Raw genomic sequence first — 16,712 nt, forward strand, 5'->3', positions numbered from 1 at the left:
TGGGCTGTCAATAGGTGATTGACAGCCCAACGCTTTTGGATTGGCTCCAATTGCACAAAATAGCCGCCGTAGACCTGGGCAGGATTAAGTAGAGCCTTTTATACCAGCGCACTTCCCGTAAAAGGCGCATCATTCCCTGCTCTTATATTAATGGGTGAATGACTTAACACAGTAGCTTGGCCACTATAGGGAGTCCACAAGTAAGCCATATTACCAGCAAGCCCATTAATTTCCCTGTCCATTAATCCATATAGGGGAATGTCGCAGTGAGGGATTGCCAAGACGGTTTGCAATCATGACAGTGCTCTATGCATCCGTCCACTTTGGAAAAGCTATTTGGCAGCAACATCTTTTCGTTTAGCTTAACTGGTTGATGGCATCAGTCCAATGTGATGGACCATCACATCTAAATGTTAAACCTTTTCCCTTTTAAATTCCACAGGCCTTTTAAACTGCTCACTGTGTTTTCTAAAGTGCGGTGTGTCTCTTGCCTTCTTCCAAAAGAGAAGACATGCGGGAGTACAGCTGTTGCTGCTTCGACCACCGTTAATGAAAGACAATGTCTGCCCCTGTTGGGAAGCATGCGGCTTGTTAAACACACCGTCAACGCTGAGAGCAGAGAATTTCTTGCTGAAACAGAATCTCACAGAGCACTTCAAAGGTCAGCCAGCTACACTGACATCTTGACTAAGACTTTTTGTGGAAATGGATCATGTGTTGCCCTTTGTACAGGAATACAGAACCGGTGTGCAGTTTTGCTTCATTAAGACCAGATCTTTTGTTTTTAATTATTATTATTTTTATTCCCCATGCGTGTGTAGCGCCCTACTAGGTTGTGGTTATATTATTATTTTTATTCCCCTAGCGTGTGTAGGGCCCTACTAGGTTGTGGTTATATTATTATTTTTATTCCCCTAGCGTGTGTAGGGCCCTACTAGGTTGTGGTTATAGCCTGAGGACACCATTAGCTCGACCTACGCAGTTAGCGTTTATTCCAGAGGGGTTTAAGCAGCGGGATTAAAAAGCTGTGTCACTGTTCTCTCTCTGTTTAACCTACACGCTCATCTGCCAGACGTGCCTGACAGCACCAGACCCCTGGAACAGTCTCCCAGCAGGCCCGTATGCACGTGGACCGCACCATATTTAGTCATCCAGAGCCTGACACAGAACAATGCGGTCCTCCACCTTAATCTGTGCATCTCTCTCTCTCTCTCTCTCTCTCTCTCTCTCTGTCTCTTGCCCTCTCTCTCTCCCCCCTCGCTGTCATTTTTTTATGTCCTTCTCTGAACTCCCACCGTTCATCTCTGTCACTTTCCCCCTCTCTCTCCTCACCGCTCCCATTCGTCTCTGTCCTCACTCGCCCTCCCTCGAGTCGATCCTGCTTCATCACTGTCAACTCTCTGCGCCGTTTTCCTTCCCGGCGTCCGGTGTATCTCTATTTTCGTTTCTCGCCCATAGAATGCCTTATACGTGTTATTCTCATTATTAACACATGCTAGTTTTCCGCTTCAGCTCTCGGCAGCCTCCCGTGCTTCTCCTACCCGCTTGTTGATTTCTCAACTTCCCGCAACTTTCTCTCACAAAAAACCATGTCTATATCATTACGTCAATCTCTATAATTCTCTCTCTCTTTCACTGTCTTATCTTTGACACCTGTTTTCCTCCCCGTCCCTCCGCAACCCACTTCCAAAGCTGTCAACTCTCCTTCCTTCCTTCCTTCCTTCCTTCCTTCCTTCCTTCCTTCCTTCCTTCCTTCCTTCCTTCCTTCCTTCCTTCCTTCCTAACTTCCTTACAAATATTGTACTTTTACTACACTACATTTATTTGAAAACTTTAGTTACTGGTGACTTTGTAGATTTTGATTATTATTACAAAACATAACCACTTCATTTCGTCCATTTGAAAATGGCTGATCTACAAGCTCACAATGCGTCACGATGCAATTTTGCTAAAATGCTATTTTCAAAATATGTTTTATACATTTGAAAACTTTAAACGGTATAGTCTGCTTAATGAGTACTTCTGTACTAGCCTAAGTAAAGTTTGATGCCAATACTTTTGTACATTTTTAATTCCCGACGTTTACTTGCAACAGTAGTATTTCTGTATTGCAGTCGATAAAAAAAGTACTTTTTCCACCACTGCTTACCCTTCCTTCCCTCTCCTTTCACAAAGTCGTCCCCACCTCCTACTTTCCTCCATGATAAACGCACCGCTGATGGAAGCCGGGCTCAGATGCTAATGAGAGGCTAATTCAATCAGCTTGTCTCTCTCTCTCTGCCCTCCCGTGTGGGCTGCGGGGGTCTCTCTCTCTCTCTCTCTCTCTCTCTCTCTCTGCCCTCCCGTGTGGGCTGCGGGGGTCTCACTCTCTCTCTCTCTCCTCTCTCTCTCTCTGCCCTCCCCTGTGGATGGGGGGGTCGGCCAGCCTTTTGATGGAGTGCCTTGGCTGATGAACTCCCCGCCTGCGCGCCCACTTTAACCTTCCCCTCCTCTCAGACACTTCCCATTGATCAATGTCCTCATCCGTCCCAGGCCAGGCCCCCTCTCTCCGCTCCCTCCATTGCCAAGTCATTTATGAGCCCCCCCTCCCCCCCTTTCCTATGTTCCATTTTTCATTACGGTGAATTTCATAAGGCGGTGTGACTTTTATTTTATCCTGTTTTAAGGGCCGCTTAGAAGGTGTGTCCATGTTGAACAGCCATTTCAAAGACAAAATAATGAAGGGAAGGATACATTTTATATGATTTCTGTTCAAATTCTAATTAATGTCAAATAAAAAAGTAGGGTCAGGAAAAATATATAAAACAAACCAAGGAGAGTACCTAAACCTTTAACAATTTCACTCACAGAAAGTTCTCTCTCTCTCTCTCTCTCTCTCTCTCTCTCTCTTCTCTCTCTCTCTCTCTCTCTCTCTCTCTCTCTCTCTCTTTCTCTCTTTCTCTCTCTCTCTCTCTCTCTCTCTCTCTCTCTCTCTTTCTCTCTCTCTCCCACTATCCTCTTGTTTCACACAATTCCTTCACACACTCTGTCTTTCTTTAACACCCTCTATGAGCTTGAGGAGAGGCCAAATGATCCGGCTTAAGCACTTGAGCAGAGAAGAGGGGCCCTGTTTTACCGGACCACTGGGCTCTTTCTCTGCTGTTCAGAGAGTCGCTAGCTTTGGACCCTTCTGCAAAAAGAAAAGAACGGAACTTTTGTCTAAATTTTTTTTTGCGACCCCCTTTAAACCGGCCTGTCTGCCTTCCCCACTCCACTGAAGTGGATGCAGAGGCGGCTTTTTGTTCACCAAAGGAGAGGAGAGATGCCATAGACGAGGAGCGCGACGAGAGGGAGGAGAGGGGTACGGGGAGGAGGAGGAGGAGGAGGAGGAATTGCGATTCATTGTAGCTTAATAAATTCCTCGCTAAGAGGGTCGGGGCACCTCCTCAAGCTCTCGCCTGTCAAAGGGGTCCTTATAGCTTTGACACCCAGCGAAGTAAGAAGGGATTAAGGAAGGAAAAGCCCCAGGCCATATACATCTATTTCTTTCTCTTTCTCTGCCCCAAATCTTTCTCTCTCACTGCCTCCCTTTTTGTAACCGAGGGGCCTCCATGTCTTGCTGTCAATCCTCCTGTGAGTGTGAATGATGTCACCCAGGTACCTTCTGACACTGAGGTTCTTCAGTTCAGACTAATTTATATGTTGTCGCACGTTAATTACCAAAAAATAAACGATTTTTAAGCAAAAGAAGCGTGACAATTTTCAAGCTAAGAACGTGACACACATCGCTGGCTCTCTTTCTGTTTTGAGCTTTGAGTATTAGGACCGTTCTACCATTAGGCTGGCTAAGGTCACATGTGGCACTCCTTCAACCACTTAAGCAGTGATTTTTGGGGTGACTTCTACCGTGCCACTCAAGCATGGCCAGAATGCCTGGCCAGCTTCAACCTGAATAGAAGCACTGAATGAGTGGTCGGCATTAAAATTCAGGATGCAGTCGCTTTCGGCTACTAATGTCTCTCTTTTAAATGGTCTCTCTCTCTCTCTCTCTCTCTCTCTCTCTCTCTCTCTCTCTCTCTCTCTCGCTCTCTCAGGCTTTTAGTGAATGGAAATGTTCATTACTCATTATGATGTCTGGGTTCTACTTCCAATGCTTGTTTTGAATGTTGTTTTCTGAATGGAAATATAACATCTCATTTTGAAGATATTGTACAAATTCTTTGACGCTGACATTCTCTCTTTTTATTCTTTCACTTTGGCAGGGAAAGCAGAGGTCAACTTCAAGTACGGGTCTCTGTATACTCTCCTTCTACTGACACATATATACACACACAAACACTCGCACACGCACATACACACAGACACACGCACATACACGTGTGCGGACTGCGCGCGCACACACAGGCACGTCCACACACATGCACGCATTTATCTGCATTTAAGAGTATACACATTCTTACGTACAGACACTGACAGTCTCCGAGCGAGACATCTGTGCGTGCACACGCACGCACGCACACGCACGCACGCACGCACGCACGCACACACACACACACACAGAGGCTATCTGAACAAGGATGAAGGAACCCTGGAGGAGGTTGCTGCTGATGTTGGGTCTGAGCGTGGTAGCGTCCTCCGTCCTGGTGTCGCCCCACGGCTCCAGCAACCCCTTCGCCGGGCAGCAGATCCCGCTGGACCCCTGCTACGACGACGCGGGCGCCGCCCGCCGCTGCATCCCCGAGTTCATCAACGCCGCCTTCGGCAAGGAGGTGGCGGTGTCCAGCGCGTGCGGCCGCCCGCCCTCGCGCTCCTGCAGCGTGGTGGAGCGGGCCGACGACCGGCCCTCGGTGCGCACGTGCCACGTGTGCGACGCGGCCGACCCCCGGCGCGCCCGGCCCGCCTCCTACCTCACCGACCTCAACTCCGCCCACAACCTCACCTGTTGGCAGTCGGAGAACCTGCACGCCTCGCCGCACAACGTCACGCTCACGCTGTCGCTGGGCAAGAAGTTCGAGATCACCTACGTGAGCCTGCAGTTCTGCTCGCCACGGCCCGAGTCGCTGGCCATCTACAAGAGCATGGACTACGGCAAGAGCTGGACGCCGTACCAGTTCTACTCCTCGCAGTGCCGGCGCGTGTACAACCGTCCCAACCGGGCGGCCATCACCAAGCAGAACGAGCAGGAGGCGCTGTGCACCGACGGCCACACCGACCTCTACCCGCTCTCCGGCGGCCTCATCGCGTTCAGCACGCTGGACGGACGGCCCTCCGGGAAGGACTTCGACAACAGCCCCGTCCTCCAGGACTGGGTCACCGTCACCGACATCCGTGTGGTGTTCAGCCGACCGCAGCTGCCCCGCGAGCTGGGACTGAGCGTCGTGAGCAACAGCGGCGGGGGGCGCGACGAGGACCCCATGGCCGTCTCGTCGGCGCTGCCCGCCTACTTCTACGCTGTAGGGGACTTCCAGGTGGGCGGGAGGTGCAAGTGCAATGGGCACGCCTCGCGCTGTCTGAAGGACAAGGAGGGTAAACTGGTGTGCGACTGCAAGCACAACACTGAGGGGCCCGAGTGCGACCGCTGCAAGCCGTTCCATTATGACCGCCCGTGGCAGAGGGCCAGCGCCCGCGAGGCAAACGAGTGTCTGCGTAAGTTTCTTCCCCCTTTTTGGCAATGTTTAATGGGTTTCATTTGATTTATTTGTTTCCTATGCTGCATTTCCTGTGTAAAACATTGAAAAAGTCTCTCAGGGCTGCCACTCATTGGCCAAAAGATATTATAGCATAGTAGGGTCAAGATTCTAGAACATCTTTAGTATGTATTGTAATTCTCTATAATATTGCATCTTAAATCTGGCTTCACAGCTTGTTTGGAAAAGTAGGTGTATGGAGATGAGTGCTGCACAGTATATAAATAGCAGTCAGTGGACTATTTGTCATTTCAATGACTGCCGTTGGATCATGTAAATGTATGACCGAGAGACAAGTTCATTCTCTTGGATCTCCTATTTTTAGGACACCCTCTCCCTCTCTCTCCCTCTCTCTCACCTCATTCCGCTCGCCCTCTCCATGAATGAAGGAGGCATTCTGTGCTTGTGACGTGCGCCTCAATCCAGCTCAGAATGTCTAATGAGGGAATGGGACAAGTAGGGAGTGAGCCCTGTTGCACACCCATCAGCTGTGTGTGATTGTGATGCAAGAAGCTGCTGCTGCTTAGCTCAGAAAGCACTGGAATAATTAGCAAAGTTCCATTAGCCTTGAAACTGAGCAGTCTTCTTTGTGTCTTTGTGTCTTTTTAGCGACTGGCCTTGGTTGTCGTGACATTGTCCTTGTTCACCGTAAATAGAAACACATAGAGGCAATAAAGTGAACTTAATTTTTATGATCTGTAATTGAGAAAACTGGTTCAAGAGGAAGAGAAACGGAGAGAGGAAATTAAACAGAGTTTTGATGGGCCGTTTATGACTGTCATATGGATAAACATGAAAATGTGGCCAGATTAGCTTGTGTTTGGACAGGTGAAGAGTTTCCTGGTTTTGGTGGCATATATAGTGGTTGTGCTGGCAATGTTGGCAGTGCCTCTCAGAACACAGGCCCCTCCCAATCCCGTATTTCCCGTCAGACGTAACTTTAGAGCAAGACTTTTACTGCTCCTTTATTGAAACATGCCTGCTGCACTCCCCTGATGCTTTCTGCAGGACTTGTGTGCGGAGTAAAAAAAAAAAGACTCTCTCTCCCTTATGAACAAGTCTAAACACTGGATGACAACAGCTCCAGTCATTGGCACTCCACTGCGGCTAAGTCATCCAAGAATGTTATTTGGCAGTGATTGCCTTTTACCTCTAGACATGCTTAGAAGAAGAGGGAAAAAAACACCCAGACAAGCTTGCCAAGTGAAATTACAGTAATTTTTGTGACTTGTTAATGTAAACGGATTACCTTTGTACTGGGCTAGGACCGCCGTATGATAGGGCGAACGTCGATATATATATTTTTTCGTAATCTAATATCAAGCCCATTTCCGCAATTTACAAAACCTTTGGTAACACTGACAGAATAGAATATTTATTCCTACAGAAATATGTTGTCAAAAAAATATTTCTGTGCGGTAGTTTCAGTGGTGGAGTTTTACTGTTTTCATAAACCGTACGTAGGTGGAACTTAATTCAAGTCAATTTTGCCTGTCATAAAAATGTGTTGGCGTAGGAAAATAACACCATATTAGAAGCAACTGTCCGCCTTTTAACCTTTCCCCATTACAAAATTAAATTACCAGTGCATAGAAGAGAAAAAAGGGTTGTAGTTGAACAGTTGAAAAACAGTGTATATTTTTCTAACATGTTGTAATTGCCCAGTGTGCTGGCCTGAAATCATATTTAGCATTGAGCGGTGCCAGATCTGCTTATGGGGGAGAGAGAGAGAAGAGGGAAAGAGCCGAAGGAAAAGCATCGGAGTGCTCCGCTTATCCAACTGTTGTTCTACCTCTTTCTCTTGTTGAAGTGCACCCCACACCACACCACACCACACCCCCACCCCTCCCTCTCTCGCTCCCACCCGCCTCCCCAAGACAATATCCTGTAAAACCATCGGTGTGCTCTCTCTCTCTCTCTCTCGCTCTTCACACACACCTCTTTCCCTCTGTCCTCCTGTCGTTGTTTTCCGGAACGTTCCGCCCTGTTTCCCGTAGCCCTCCTTCTCAGTGGGATTGATATGTCACCTCCATCCATGACTCTTGGACTCAACAACCACGCCTGCGCTGGCCAACTCCTGCTGACTTAATCCCAGTGCCGATACAGGGCAGTAAAAAGCTAATGCACGTCACACACGCTATACCTGATCACATATCCGGATATGCCGAAATGTCGGTCCCAGGTGTCCCCGTTTCCATGTATCAAAAGTCTCTTTATGGCCTTATTCCGGTATATTCTCCACCATAGGGCGGGCTCCAAAATATCCTGAAAACAGCAGGAGAGCATTTAAAGTCTCTGCAATCGGAAGCTTATTCTTATAATGTCCCCTCCCTTTTGTTGATGATTTCTCAGCTTTCTCAGCGATTTCTTTCTGGTGTGGCTGAAGAAAAATAGAAAGTAGTATAGGCCACTGTATGAGCCCTGTGGGACACCTCTTTGCCAGAGGTGCGGCCAGGTTGTGTGTGTTTTGACTGGATACGTCTGTTCCGAGTGGCATGTTATGGAGCTTAGGGGTCCCTGGGGTCTCACCAGAGCCTTCCTCTGGGCCCCCGGGCGTTTGGGTTGGAGGAGGATTCTGGTTGGGGTGTTGGCTGAGGTCATGACCCATTCTATGGGTGATGACAGGGTTAAGTTGACAGGGAGTGTCTAGTGGGAACCTGCAGGTGGAGGTGGGTAGATACAGTATTGAGCCAAATCAATAACTGGCCTCCACACAACATTCAAGAGCAAGGGCATTCAGTGCCGTATTTATGATGCCATTTTGGCATCACACTTGTCATATACAACATTTCAGGCTAAATTCATAAGATTTCAAACAATTCAGCCATATATGTTCTATCATAGAGAAATAACATGCCCCGTAGCCTACCTATATTACTCCACGGGTTGTGGTTAAAATATTGTATTTTTTATTCTCTAGACTGACTCTGACTCTAGCCTTGAGCACACACACCACTGCAATCAACAAAACGGTCTCTTTTCTCCACTCTTACTTAGTATTGCAACAGCGAATGGTCCGTTTGATTGTTCACCGATCTCACTGTTTGACATGCCGCTCGTCAAGATTACTGTCTGGGCCCTCTTGGCAAGCTCAGGGACCGTCTCCAGACACAGACCATGATCACACACGCCTCTCCTGCCATGAATCCTGCCCAAAGACATTGGTATACAAATCCCGGCTCTAGCAGTTGGAGAGGGCAGACTTGTAAAAGGAGCACGTCTTGTTTGCTTTGAGAAAGACATGATGGAAAACGCTATGATTTATCTTCTCAAGTCAGAGCCAGATGAGAAAGCCGGGAAACAGTAGACAGATGAGAGCTGTTTAGTTACCGGAACCGATACAAAAGTGTGCACATTTTGGCTTGTGGGCGGTGGCGGTGGTGAGTCCTGAGACTTGAAACAGTCGACCAGACCCACTATACGTGTACATAATTAAATGATCTCTATATGGCACTTGTTTTCTGTGGCTACATCAGGCAAGAGGGCAATGTGACTTTTTGACTTGATGATAATTTATGGTCGAGCAACCAGCCCACTTCTCTGGCTCTGCGTGTTCCTACCATGGTCCTGTTTGGCTGTCTGTGTCACACAAGGACCTTCAGTTCTCCAGTCCTCACTCACTCCCTCATTAGGACCCAGGCCTGGGTTCTGTTGGGCCCAGGCTCTCTGTGAGTCCCAGGGTATCACTCTGGGACACTGCGAGCCTAGGGCCAGACACCATCCATCGCTAATGGAGCAGCCCAGCCAAACCCACTCCCAGTGTAGCGCCGGTCACGCTGTTTTCCATTCATAGCATTACGCACGGAGGTCATGGCAAGGTTGCTCGACTGGCCACGTGGGACGATTTGTCAAATATACAGGTGAGCTGTGGTAATATAGCGACGGTTGTGTCTGCCCGGGTGTGGTGTTGGATATTTTTATAGGACATTTTGGCATGCCCAACCGGTTCTGGAATGAGAGGTATGGTGGTTCGAGAGGGCATCTGGTTTTGGCTTTAATGTTTCTCTACAACTTAAGGGAGATCCTTTTAAATTAAACTCAATCGCCAACGTAACTCAAATGATTTCTCATATTTTACTTATGCTGCCATTACACATCTATCCATGTAATTAGACTGAAGAGAATTCCCCCTAACCTCTTTATATAATAGATGCTATTAGATCATGTCTGACATGCTAATGAAGCAATGTTTGAATGTAAATGAGCGGCACAGAGGAGGAAGGAGCAGTGAGGTGACCTTTGGAGAGGCACTGTTTGCAGTTGGCTCAGCCTCTGTTTTTTGGAATCCATTAAGTGGAATTAGGGGGATTTTAACCGATGGCTTTCTTGCCGAGAGAAGCGTGATCCAGGAGGCGTGCCTGTGTGTGTGTGTGTGTGTGTTTGTGTGTCAAATGGTAAAGGCCAGCCAGGAATAAGGCTCGGACTAAGCTATCACATCTATGCGGAGCCGTGGAAAAACACGGCCATCCCAACCTTTCTTTTTTCATTTATTTTCTCCCTAATATTTTCTTTTTCTCTGTCTGGTCCTCTCTCAGAACATCCCACTCTGCCTCTCCCTCTCCGACAAGGGGCAGATGGTTAAGTGATGCTAATTACAATTTCAAAGTGGTGCTCCATCTTTTCTCAGCATTCTCTCCTCGCCACATCTCCTGGCAAGGGCAGGCAGAGGTCAGGCCCATGTTCCCATCCTTTATCAGCCCCATGTTCCCATCCTTTATCAGCCCCATGTTCCCATCCTTTATCAGCCCCATGTTCCCATCCTTTATCAGCCCCATGTTCCCATCCTTTATCAGCCTCATGTTCCCATCCTTTATCAGCCCCATGTTCCCATCCTTTATCAGCCCCATGTTCCCACCCTTTATCAGCCCCATGTTCCCATCCTTTATCAGCCCCATGTTCCCATCCTTTATCAGCCTCATGTTCCCATCCTTTATCAGCCCCATGTTCCCATCCTTTATCAGCCCCATGTTCCATCCTTTATCAGCCCCATGTTCCATCCTTTATCAGCCCCATGTTCCATCCTTTATCAGCCCCATGTTCCATCCTTTATCAGCCCCATGTTCCCATCCTTTATCAGCCCCATGTTCCATCCTTTATCAGCCCCATGTTCCATCCTTTATCAGCCCCATGTTCCCATCCTTTATCAGCCCCATGTTCCATCCTTTATCAGCCCCATGTTCCATCCTTTATCAGCCCCATGTTCCCATCCTTTATCAGCCCCATGTTCCCATCCTTTATCAGCCCCATGTTCCCATCCTATATCAGCCCCATGTTCCCATCCTTTATCAGCCCCATGTTCCCATCCTTTATCAGCCCCATGTTCCCATCCTTTATCAGCCCCATGTTCCCATCCTTTATCAGCCCCATGTTCCCATCCTATATCAGCCCCATGTTCCCATCCTTTATCAGCCCCATGTTCCCATCCTATATCAGCCCCATGTTCCCATCCTTTATCAGCCCCATGTTCCATCCTTTATCAGCCCCATGTTCCATCCTTTATCAGCCCCATGTTCCCATCCTTTATCAGCCCCATGTTCCCATCCTTTATCAGCCCCATGTTCCCATCCTTTATCAGCCCCATGTTCCCATCCTTTATCAGCATAATCAGTATAAGCTGTCTCTTTCTCTCACGCACGCACGCACGCACGCACGCACGCACGCACGCACGCGCGCACGCACGCGCGCACGCACGCACGCACGCACGCGCGCGCGCACGCACACAGGCACACGGAAATAGGCTCAATTTGCAAAGGTTGCATGATTATGCTGAATTGATTAAAGACTGACTTCATGCTTTCTCAATCAAACACTTGGAAAGCAGCGTGGTGTGTCAGTTTGTATTCCAACTCTTCGTCATTTCTTCCAAAGAAAAACGACAACAATGCAGGGGCGAGTATACATAGCATCTTAAGTCACATTAATTCTGAAAGGAAATGCATTTTGAAATAACAGCCTTCACAAGTGGTAATGCAACCAATATCAATATACATTTAGGACAGACCAATCCAAATTGATCAGATATTATATCAGATGTAAAAAGAAATGCTGTAGATTAGTGTGCATGCTTTAATGGGGTTGAAGTTCCTGTGTCCAGCCCTAGAGGGCAATGTGACATGAACGTCAGCCACCAGATACAGGCTGTCTAGGTAAAAAAAAAAGAGGAAAAAAAGAGAGAGCAAGAGCCGTGTTGTTGTTATTACATGTATGTGCCATGTTCCTGCTTTTGCTAATTGACCCCCCCCCAACACACACACACACATGCACACTCCACCCAGCTAACCCCGCCACCTGTCGCTGGAGGCTAGTGGGGACCCGACACTTCAATTACTTACAGCGTGACACCCAAATGAGCAGGGGAGATTGAGGGTGTGGGGGCGGGGGGGGGGGGGGGGGGGGGGGTTGGAAGGTTTGCAGGCTTTAAGAGGGAGAGAGTTAAAGGGAGAGGTGGGGGTGGGGAATGGGGAGGGGGGGGGGGGGGCATTGAAAAAGAAACCTCCTGTGCTTTCAAATAATTACACAGGCGAGGAATGTTGTTCCAAAATCAGCAGCCCTATGAAATGATGCCTTTGGGGCGGTTAGCGTGAGACGCAGGAGCTAAAGCGTAGTGAGGCTGACAAGCATGAGCGGTGTGTGTTTGTATGTGCATGTGCGTACACGTGCGCGCGTGTGCGTGTGTGTGTGTGTGTACTATGTATGTGTGTTATGGGCTTTTGAAATAAAAAAGGTTTCCGTTATTGAGCCGAGACAAGCTTTCTCTTGCTTTGGCTCGTTTGGCTTTGAGTTCTACTCTTATTCAGTCTTACTTATTATTACGACTTCGGGCAAGTGGAGTGGTTTAACCCAGCTGATCAGGGGGATCAATTTGGCCAGTGGGGAGTTAAGGCACTTCTCCTGCCATGAAGTCAGCCGCTAGGGTTTTGTGGAAGCATGTTCAAATCAATACTTAGGACAGCTTACACCACCCTCTGTGCGTGCGTGTGCGTGCGCGCCCGTGCGTGCGTGCGCGCCCGTGCGTGCGTGCACGCGAGACATGCAGGTATGCATGTGTGCACGTACTACAAGACCCACATTGAATCTAGCCCTGCGATCTGCGATGCTGCTTTTCATGTGTGTGCCAAAGTAAACTGCAGTGTAGAGTACTGTACCACGAGCCTGCTTGCTCTGCTAGCTGCCCGCACTCCCATGCCCCCACCGGCTCTCTCACACAGATGGTAGCAATCACCAGCTGACTTGCCCAACGCTGCCGATGTTCTCTATCCCCTCTCGCTGTCTGTCTCTCTCTCTCTCTCCCTCTCACCCGAGCCAACCTACCCTAATTGAATTTAGCTGAGGTTCCAGCTGTCCCTCAGCATCACATTCAACACATGATAATATCTTACAGAACATCTTCCTTTACACGATATATACTGTATTTCTGCTTCTTCTTTTTTTTGTGCTGAAGTTGCAGTTTTGATCCTCCTGTCAGAAAATATCCTGCTCGCTGCTTCTTTCTATGCCTTCAGAGTCCTCTGTATGCTCTCTGGCCCCCTCCCTTAAAGCGTTCTCTGGCCCCCTCCCTTAAAGCGTTCTCTGGCCCCCTCCCTTAAAGCGTTCTCTGGCCCCCTCCCTTAAAGCTCTCTGGCCCCCTCCCTTAAAGCGTTCTCTGGCCCCCTCCCTTAAAGCTCTCTGGCCCCCTCCCTTAAAGCATTCTCTGGCCCCCTCCCTTAAAGCGTTCTCTGGCCCCCTCCCTTAAAGCGTTCTCTGGCCCCCTCCCTTAAAGCGTTCTCTGGCCCCCTCCCTTAAAGCTCTCTGGCCCCCTCCCTTAAAGCTCTCTGGCCCCCTCCCTTAAAGCGTTCTCTGGCCCCCTCCCTTAAAGCGTTCTCTGGCCCCCTCCCTTAAAGCGTTCTCTGCCCCCCTCCCTTAAAGCTCTCTGGCCCCCTCCCTTAAAGCTCTCTGGCCCCCTCCCTTAAAGCTCTCTGGCCCCCTCCCTTAAAGCGTTCTCTGGCCCCCTCCCTTAAAGTGTTATCTGGCCCCCTCCCTTAAAGCGTTCTCTGGCCCCCTCCCTTAAAGCGTTCTCTGGCCCCCTCCCTTAAAGCTCTCTGGCCCCCTCCCTTAAAGCTCTCTGGCCCCCTCCCTTAAAGCGTTCTCTGGCCCCCTCCCTTAAAGCGTTCTCTGGCCCCCTCCCTTAAAGCGTTCTCTGGCCCCCTCCCTTAAAGCTCTCTGGCCCCCTCCCTTAAAGCGTTCTCTGGCCCCCTCCCTTAAAGCGTTCTCTGGCCCCCTCCCTTAAAGCTCTCTGGCCCCCTCCCTTAAAGCGTTCTCTGGCCCTCTCCCTTAAAGCGTTCTCTGGCCCCCTCCCTTAAAGCTCTCTGGCCCCCTCCCTTAAAGCTCTCTGGCCCCCTCCCTTAAAGCGTTCTCTGGCCCTCTCCCTTAAAGCATTCTCTGGCCCTCTCCCTTAAAGCTCTCTGGCCCCCTCCCTTAAAGCGTTCTCTGGCCCCCTCCCTTAAAGCGTTCTCTGGCCCTCTCCCTTAAAGCGTTCTCTGGCCCCCTCCCTTAAAGCGTTCTCTGGCCCCCTCCCTTAAAGCGTTCTCTGGCCCTCTCCCTTAAAGCTCTCTGGCCCCCTCCCTTAAAGCGTTCTCTGGCCCTCTCCCTTAAAGCTCTCTGGCCCTCTCCCTTAAAGCTCTCTGGCCCCCTCCCTTAAAGCGTTCTCTGGCCCTCTCCCTTAAAGCTCTCTGGCCCTCTCCCTTAAAGCTCTCTGGCCCCCTCCCTTAAAGCTCTCTGGCCCCCTCCCTTAAAGCGTTCTCTGGCCCTCTCCCTTAAAGCTCTCTGGCCCTCTCCCTTAAAGCTCTCTGGCCCCCTCCCTTAAAGCGTTCTCTGGCCCCCTCCCTTAAAGCGTTCTCTGGCCCCCTCCCTTAAAGCGTTCTCTGGCCCCCTCCCTTAAAGCGTTCTCTGGCCCTCTCCCTTAAAGCTCTCTGGCCCCCTCCCTTAAAGCTCTCTGGCCCCCTCCCTTAAAGCGTTCTCTGGCCCTCTCCCTTAAAGCTCTCTGGCCCTCTCCCTTAAAGCTCTCTGGCCCCCTCCCTTAAAGCGTTCTCTGGCCCCCTCCCTTAAAGTGTTATCTGGCCCCCTCCCTTAAAGCGTTCTCTGGCCCCCTCCCTTAAAGCGTTCTCTGGCCCCCTCCCTTAAAGCTCTCTGGCCCCCTCCCTTAAAGCTCTCTGGCCCCCTCCCTTAAAGCGTTCTCTGGCCCCCTCCCTTAAAGCGTTCTCTGGCCCCCTCCCTTAAAGCGTTCTCTGGCCCCCTCCCTTAAAGCTCTCTGGCCCCCTCCCTTAAAGCGTTCTCTGGCCCCCTCCCTTAAAGCGTTCTCTGGCCCCCTCCCTTAAAGCTCTCTGGCCCCCTCCCTTAAAGCGTTCTCTGGCCCTCTCCCTTAAAGCGTTCTCTGGCCCCCTCCCTTAAAGCTCTCTGGCCCCCTCCCTTAAAGCTCTCTGGCCCCCTCCCTTAAAGCTCTCTGGCCCCCTCCCTTAAAGCGTTCTCTGGCCCTCTCCCTTAAAGCATTCTCTGGCCCTCTCCCTTAAAGCTCTCTGGCCCCCTCCCTTAAAGCGTTCTCTGGCCCCCTCCCTTAAAGCGTTCTCTGGCCCTCTCCCTTAAAGCGTTCTCTGGCCCCCTCCCTTAAAGCGTTCTCTGGCCCCCTCCCTTAAAGCGTTCTCTGGCCCTCTCCCTTAAAGCTCTCTGGCCCCCTCCCTTAAAGCGTTCTCTGGCCCTCTCCCTTAAAGCTCTCTGGCCCTCTCCCTTAAAGCTCTCTGGCCCCCTCCCTTAAAGCGTTCTCTGGCCCCCTCCCTTAAAGCTCTCTGGCCCCCTCCCTTAAAGCGTTCTCTGGCCCTCTCCCTTAAAGCTCTCTGGCCCCCTCCCTTAAAGCGTTCTCTGGCCCCCTCCCTTAAAGCTCTCTGGCCCCCTCCCTTAAAGCGTTCTCTGGCCCCCTCCCTTAAAGCGTTCTCTGGCCCTCTCCCTTAAAGCTCTCTGGCCCCCTCCCTTAAAGCGTTCTTGTGAAAATATGTGGTTTGGGGCCGTCAGCCGGTGTTGGTGGTGGCAGCTGAATCCAGAGTGCTATGGAGAGGAAAGTGTCTGTCTGTCTGTCTGTCTGTCTGTCTGTCTGTCTGTCTGTCGCACGCGACAGACATGCGTGCGTGCGTGCGTGCGTGCGTGCGTGCGTGCGTGCGTGCGAAGGACAGCCCTCTTCACTCTCTTCTTCTTCTTGTTCTTCAGTTTGTTTAGCTGTGGTTTTGCTGTCTGGGGTTTGACACAGACCGTCTAGATTGTTGGATGCATTTACTCTCATACTAGACTGTGTGTGTGTGTGTGTGTGTGTGTGTGTGTGTGTGTGTGTGTGTGTGTGTGTGTGTGTGTGCGTGTGTGTGTGTGGGCGTGTGGGCGTGTGTGTGTGGGCGTGTGGGCGTGTATCCGTGCGTGCATTCGTGTTCATGTCCGTGTGTACGCATCTATGTCTGCAAGAGTGTTTACCCCAGACATCTGCTGGTTATAGAGTGTGAACGGACAGGTCTGGTGTCAAAGGAACTTTGAAGCAGTGCATGTTTAGCCAACTATGCCCTATATATAATACTTCGTTGTTGTACGACAAATTGCTAAAATAGCCAATCTACATGCTCACAACGCATCACTCTTTAAAGGACAACTTTAGTTTTTTTCAACCAAGGTTCATGTTTTAGGTTGTGATTAGAGAAAGTAAAAGATGAGTGTTCATTTCTTTTCATGTGCTGCTTGCTTTTGTTTTAGGGATTTTAGCTGTTTTTCACAGGGGGGCGGGGGTATTCGAACATGGGGCTAAATATGTGTTTTTACAAAATGTTATAGCGATTTATTTTTGTATTATTTACTATAGTCCTACTAGACCCCAATAAATTACATATGGCCGCAAAAGACCACAGGATCTACTGAATGTGACAAACTGACATACAGTATATCCCCCCAGTAGGCCTCCTTCACATTCAGTAGATCCTGTGATCTTTTGTGGCCAGATGTCATTTCTTGGGGTCTAGTAGGACTATAGTAAATAATAAA

At 49.7% G+C, this 16,712-nt stretch overlaps 1 protein-coding gene across 2 annotated transcripts in view; it reads left to right on the forward strand.

The window, feature by feature from the left end:
* The window catches only part of ntn2 (netrin 2), a 64,451-nt gene that overhangs the window by 13,787 nt on the left and 33,952 nt on the right, over positions 1-16,712 (forward strand). For both annotated transcript variants that reach the window (XM_083788270.1, XM_083788269.1), the window contains exon 2: positions 4,242-5,625. In XM_083788270.1, the coding sequence (XP_083644396.1) occupies positions 4,557-5,625 (1,069 nt within the window). In that variant the 5' untranslated portion in view covers positions 4,242-4,556. The remainder of the gene's footprint in view (positions 1-4,241; positions 5,626-16,712) is intronic.

The sequence above is a fragment of the Protomyctophum parallelum genome (assembly GCF_964188405.1).
Source record: "Protomyctophum parallelum genome assembly, chromosome: 17".
NCBI classification, from domain to species: domain Eukaryota; kingdom Metazoa; phylum Chordata; class Actinopteri; order Myctophiformes; family Myctophidae; genus Protomyctophum; species Protomyctophum parallelum.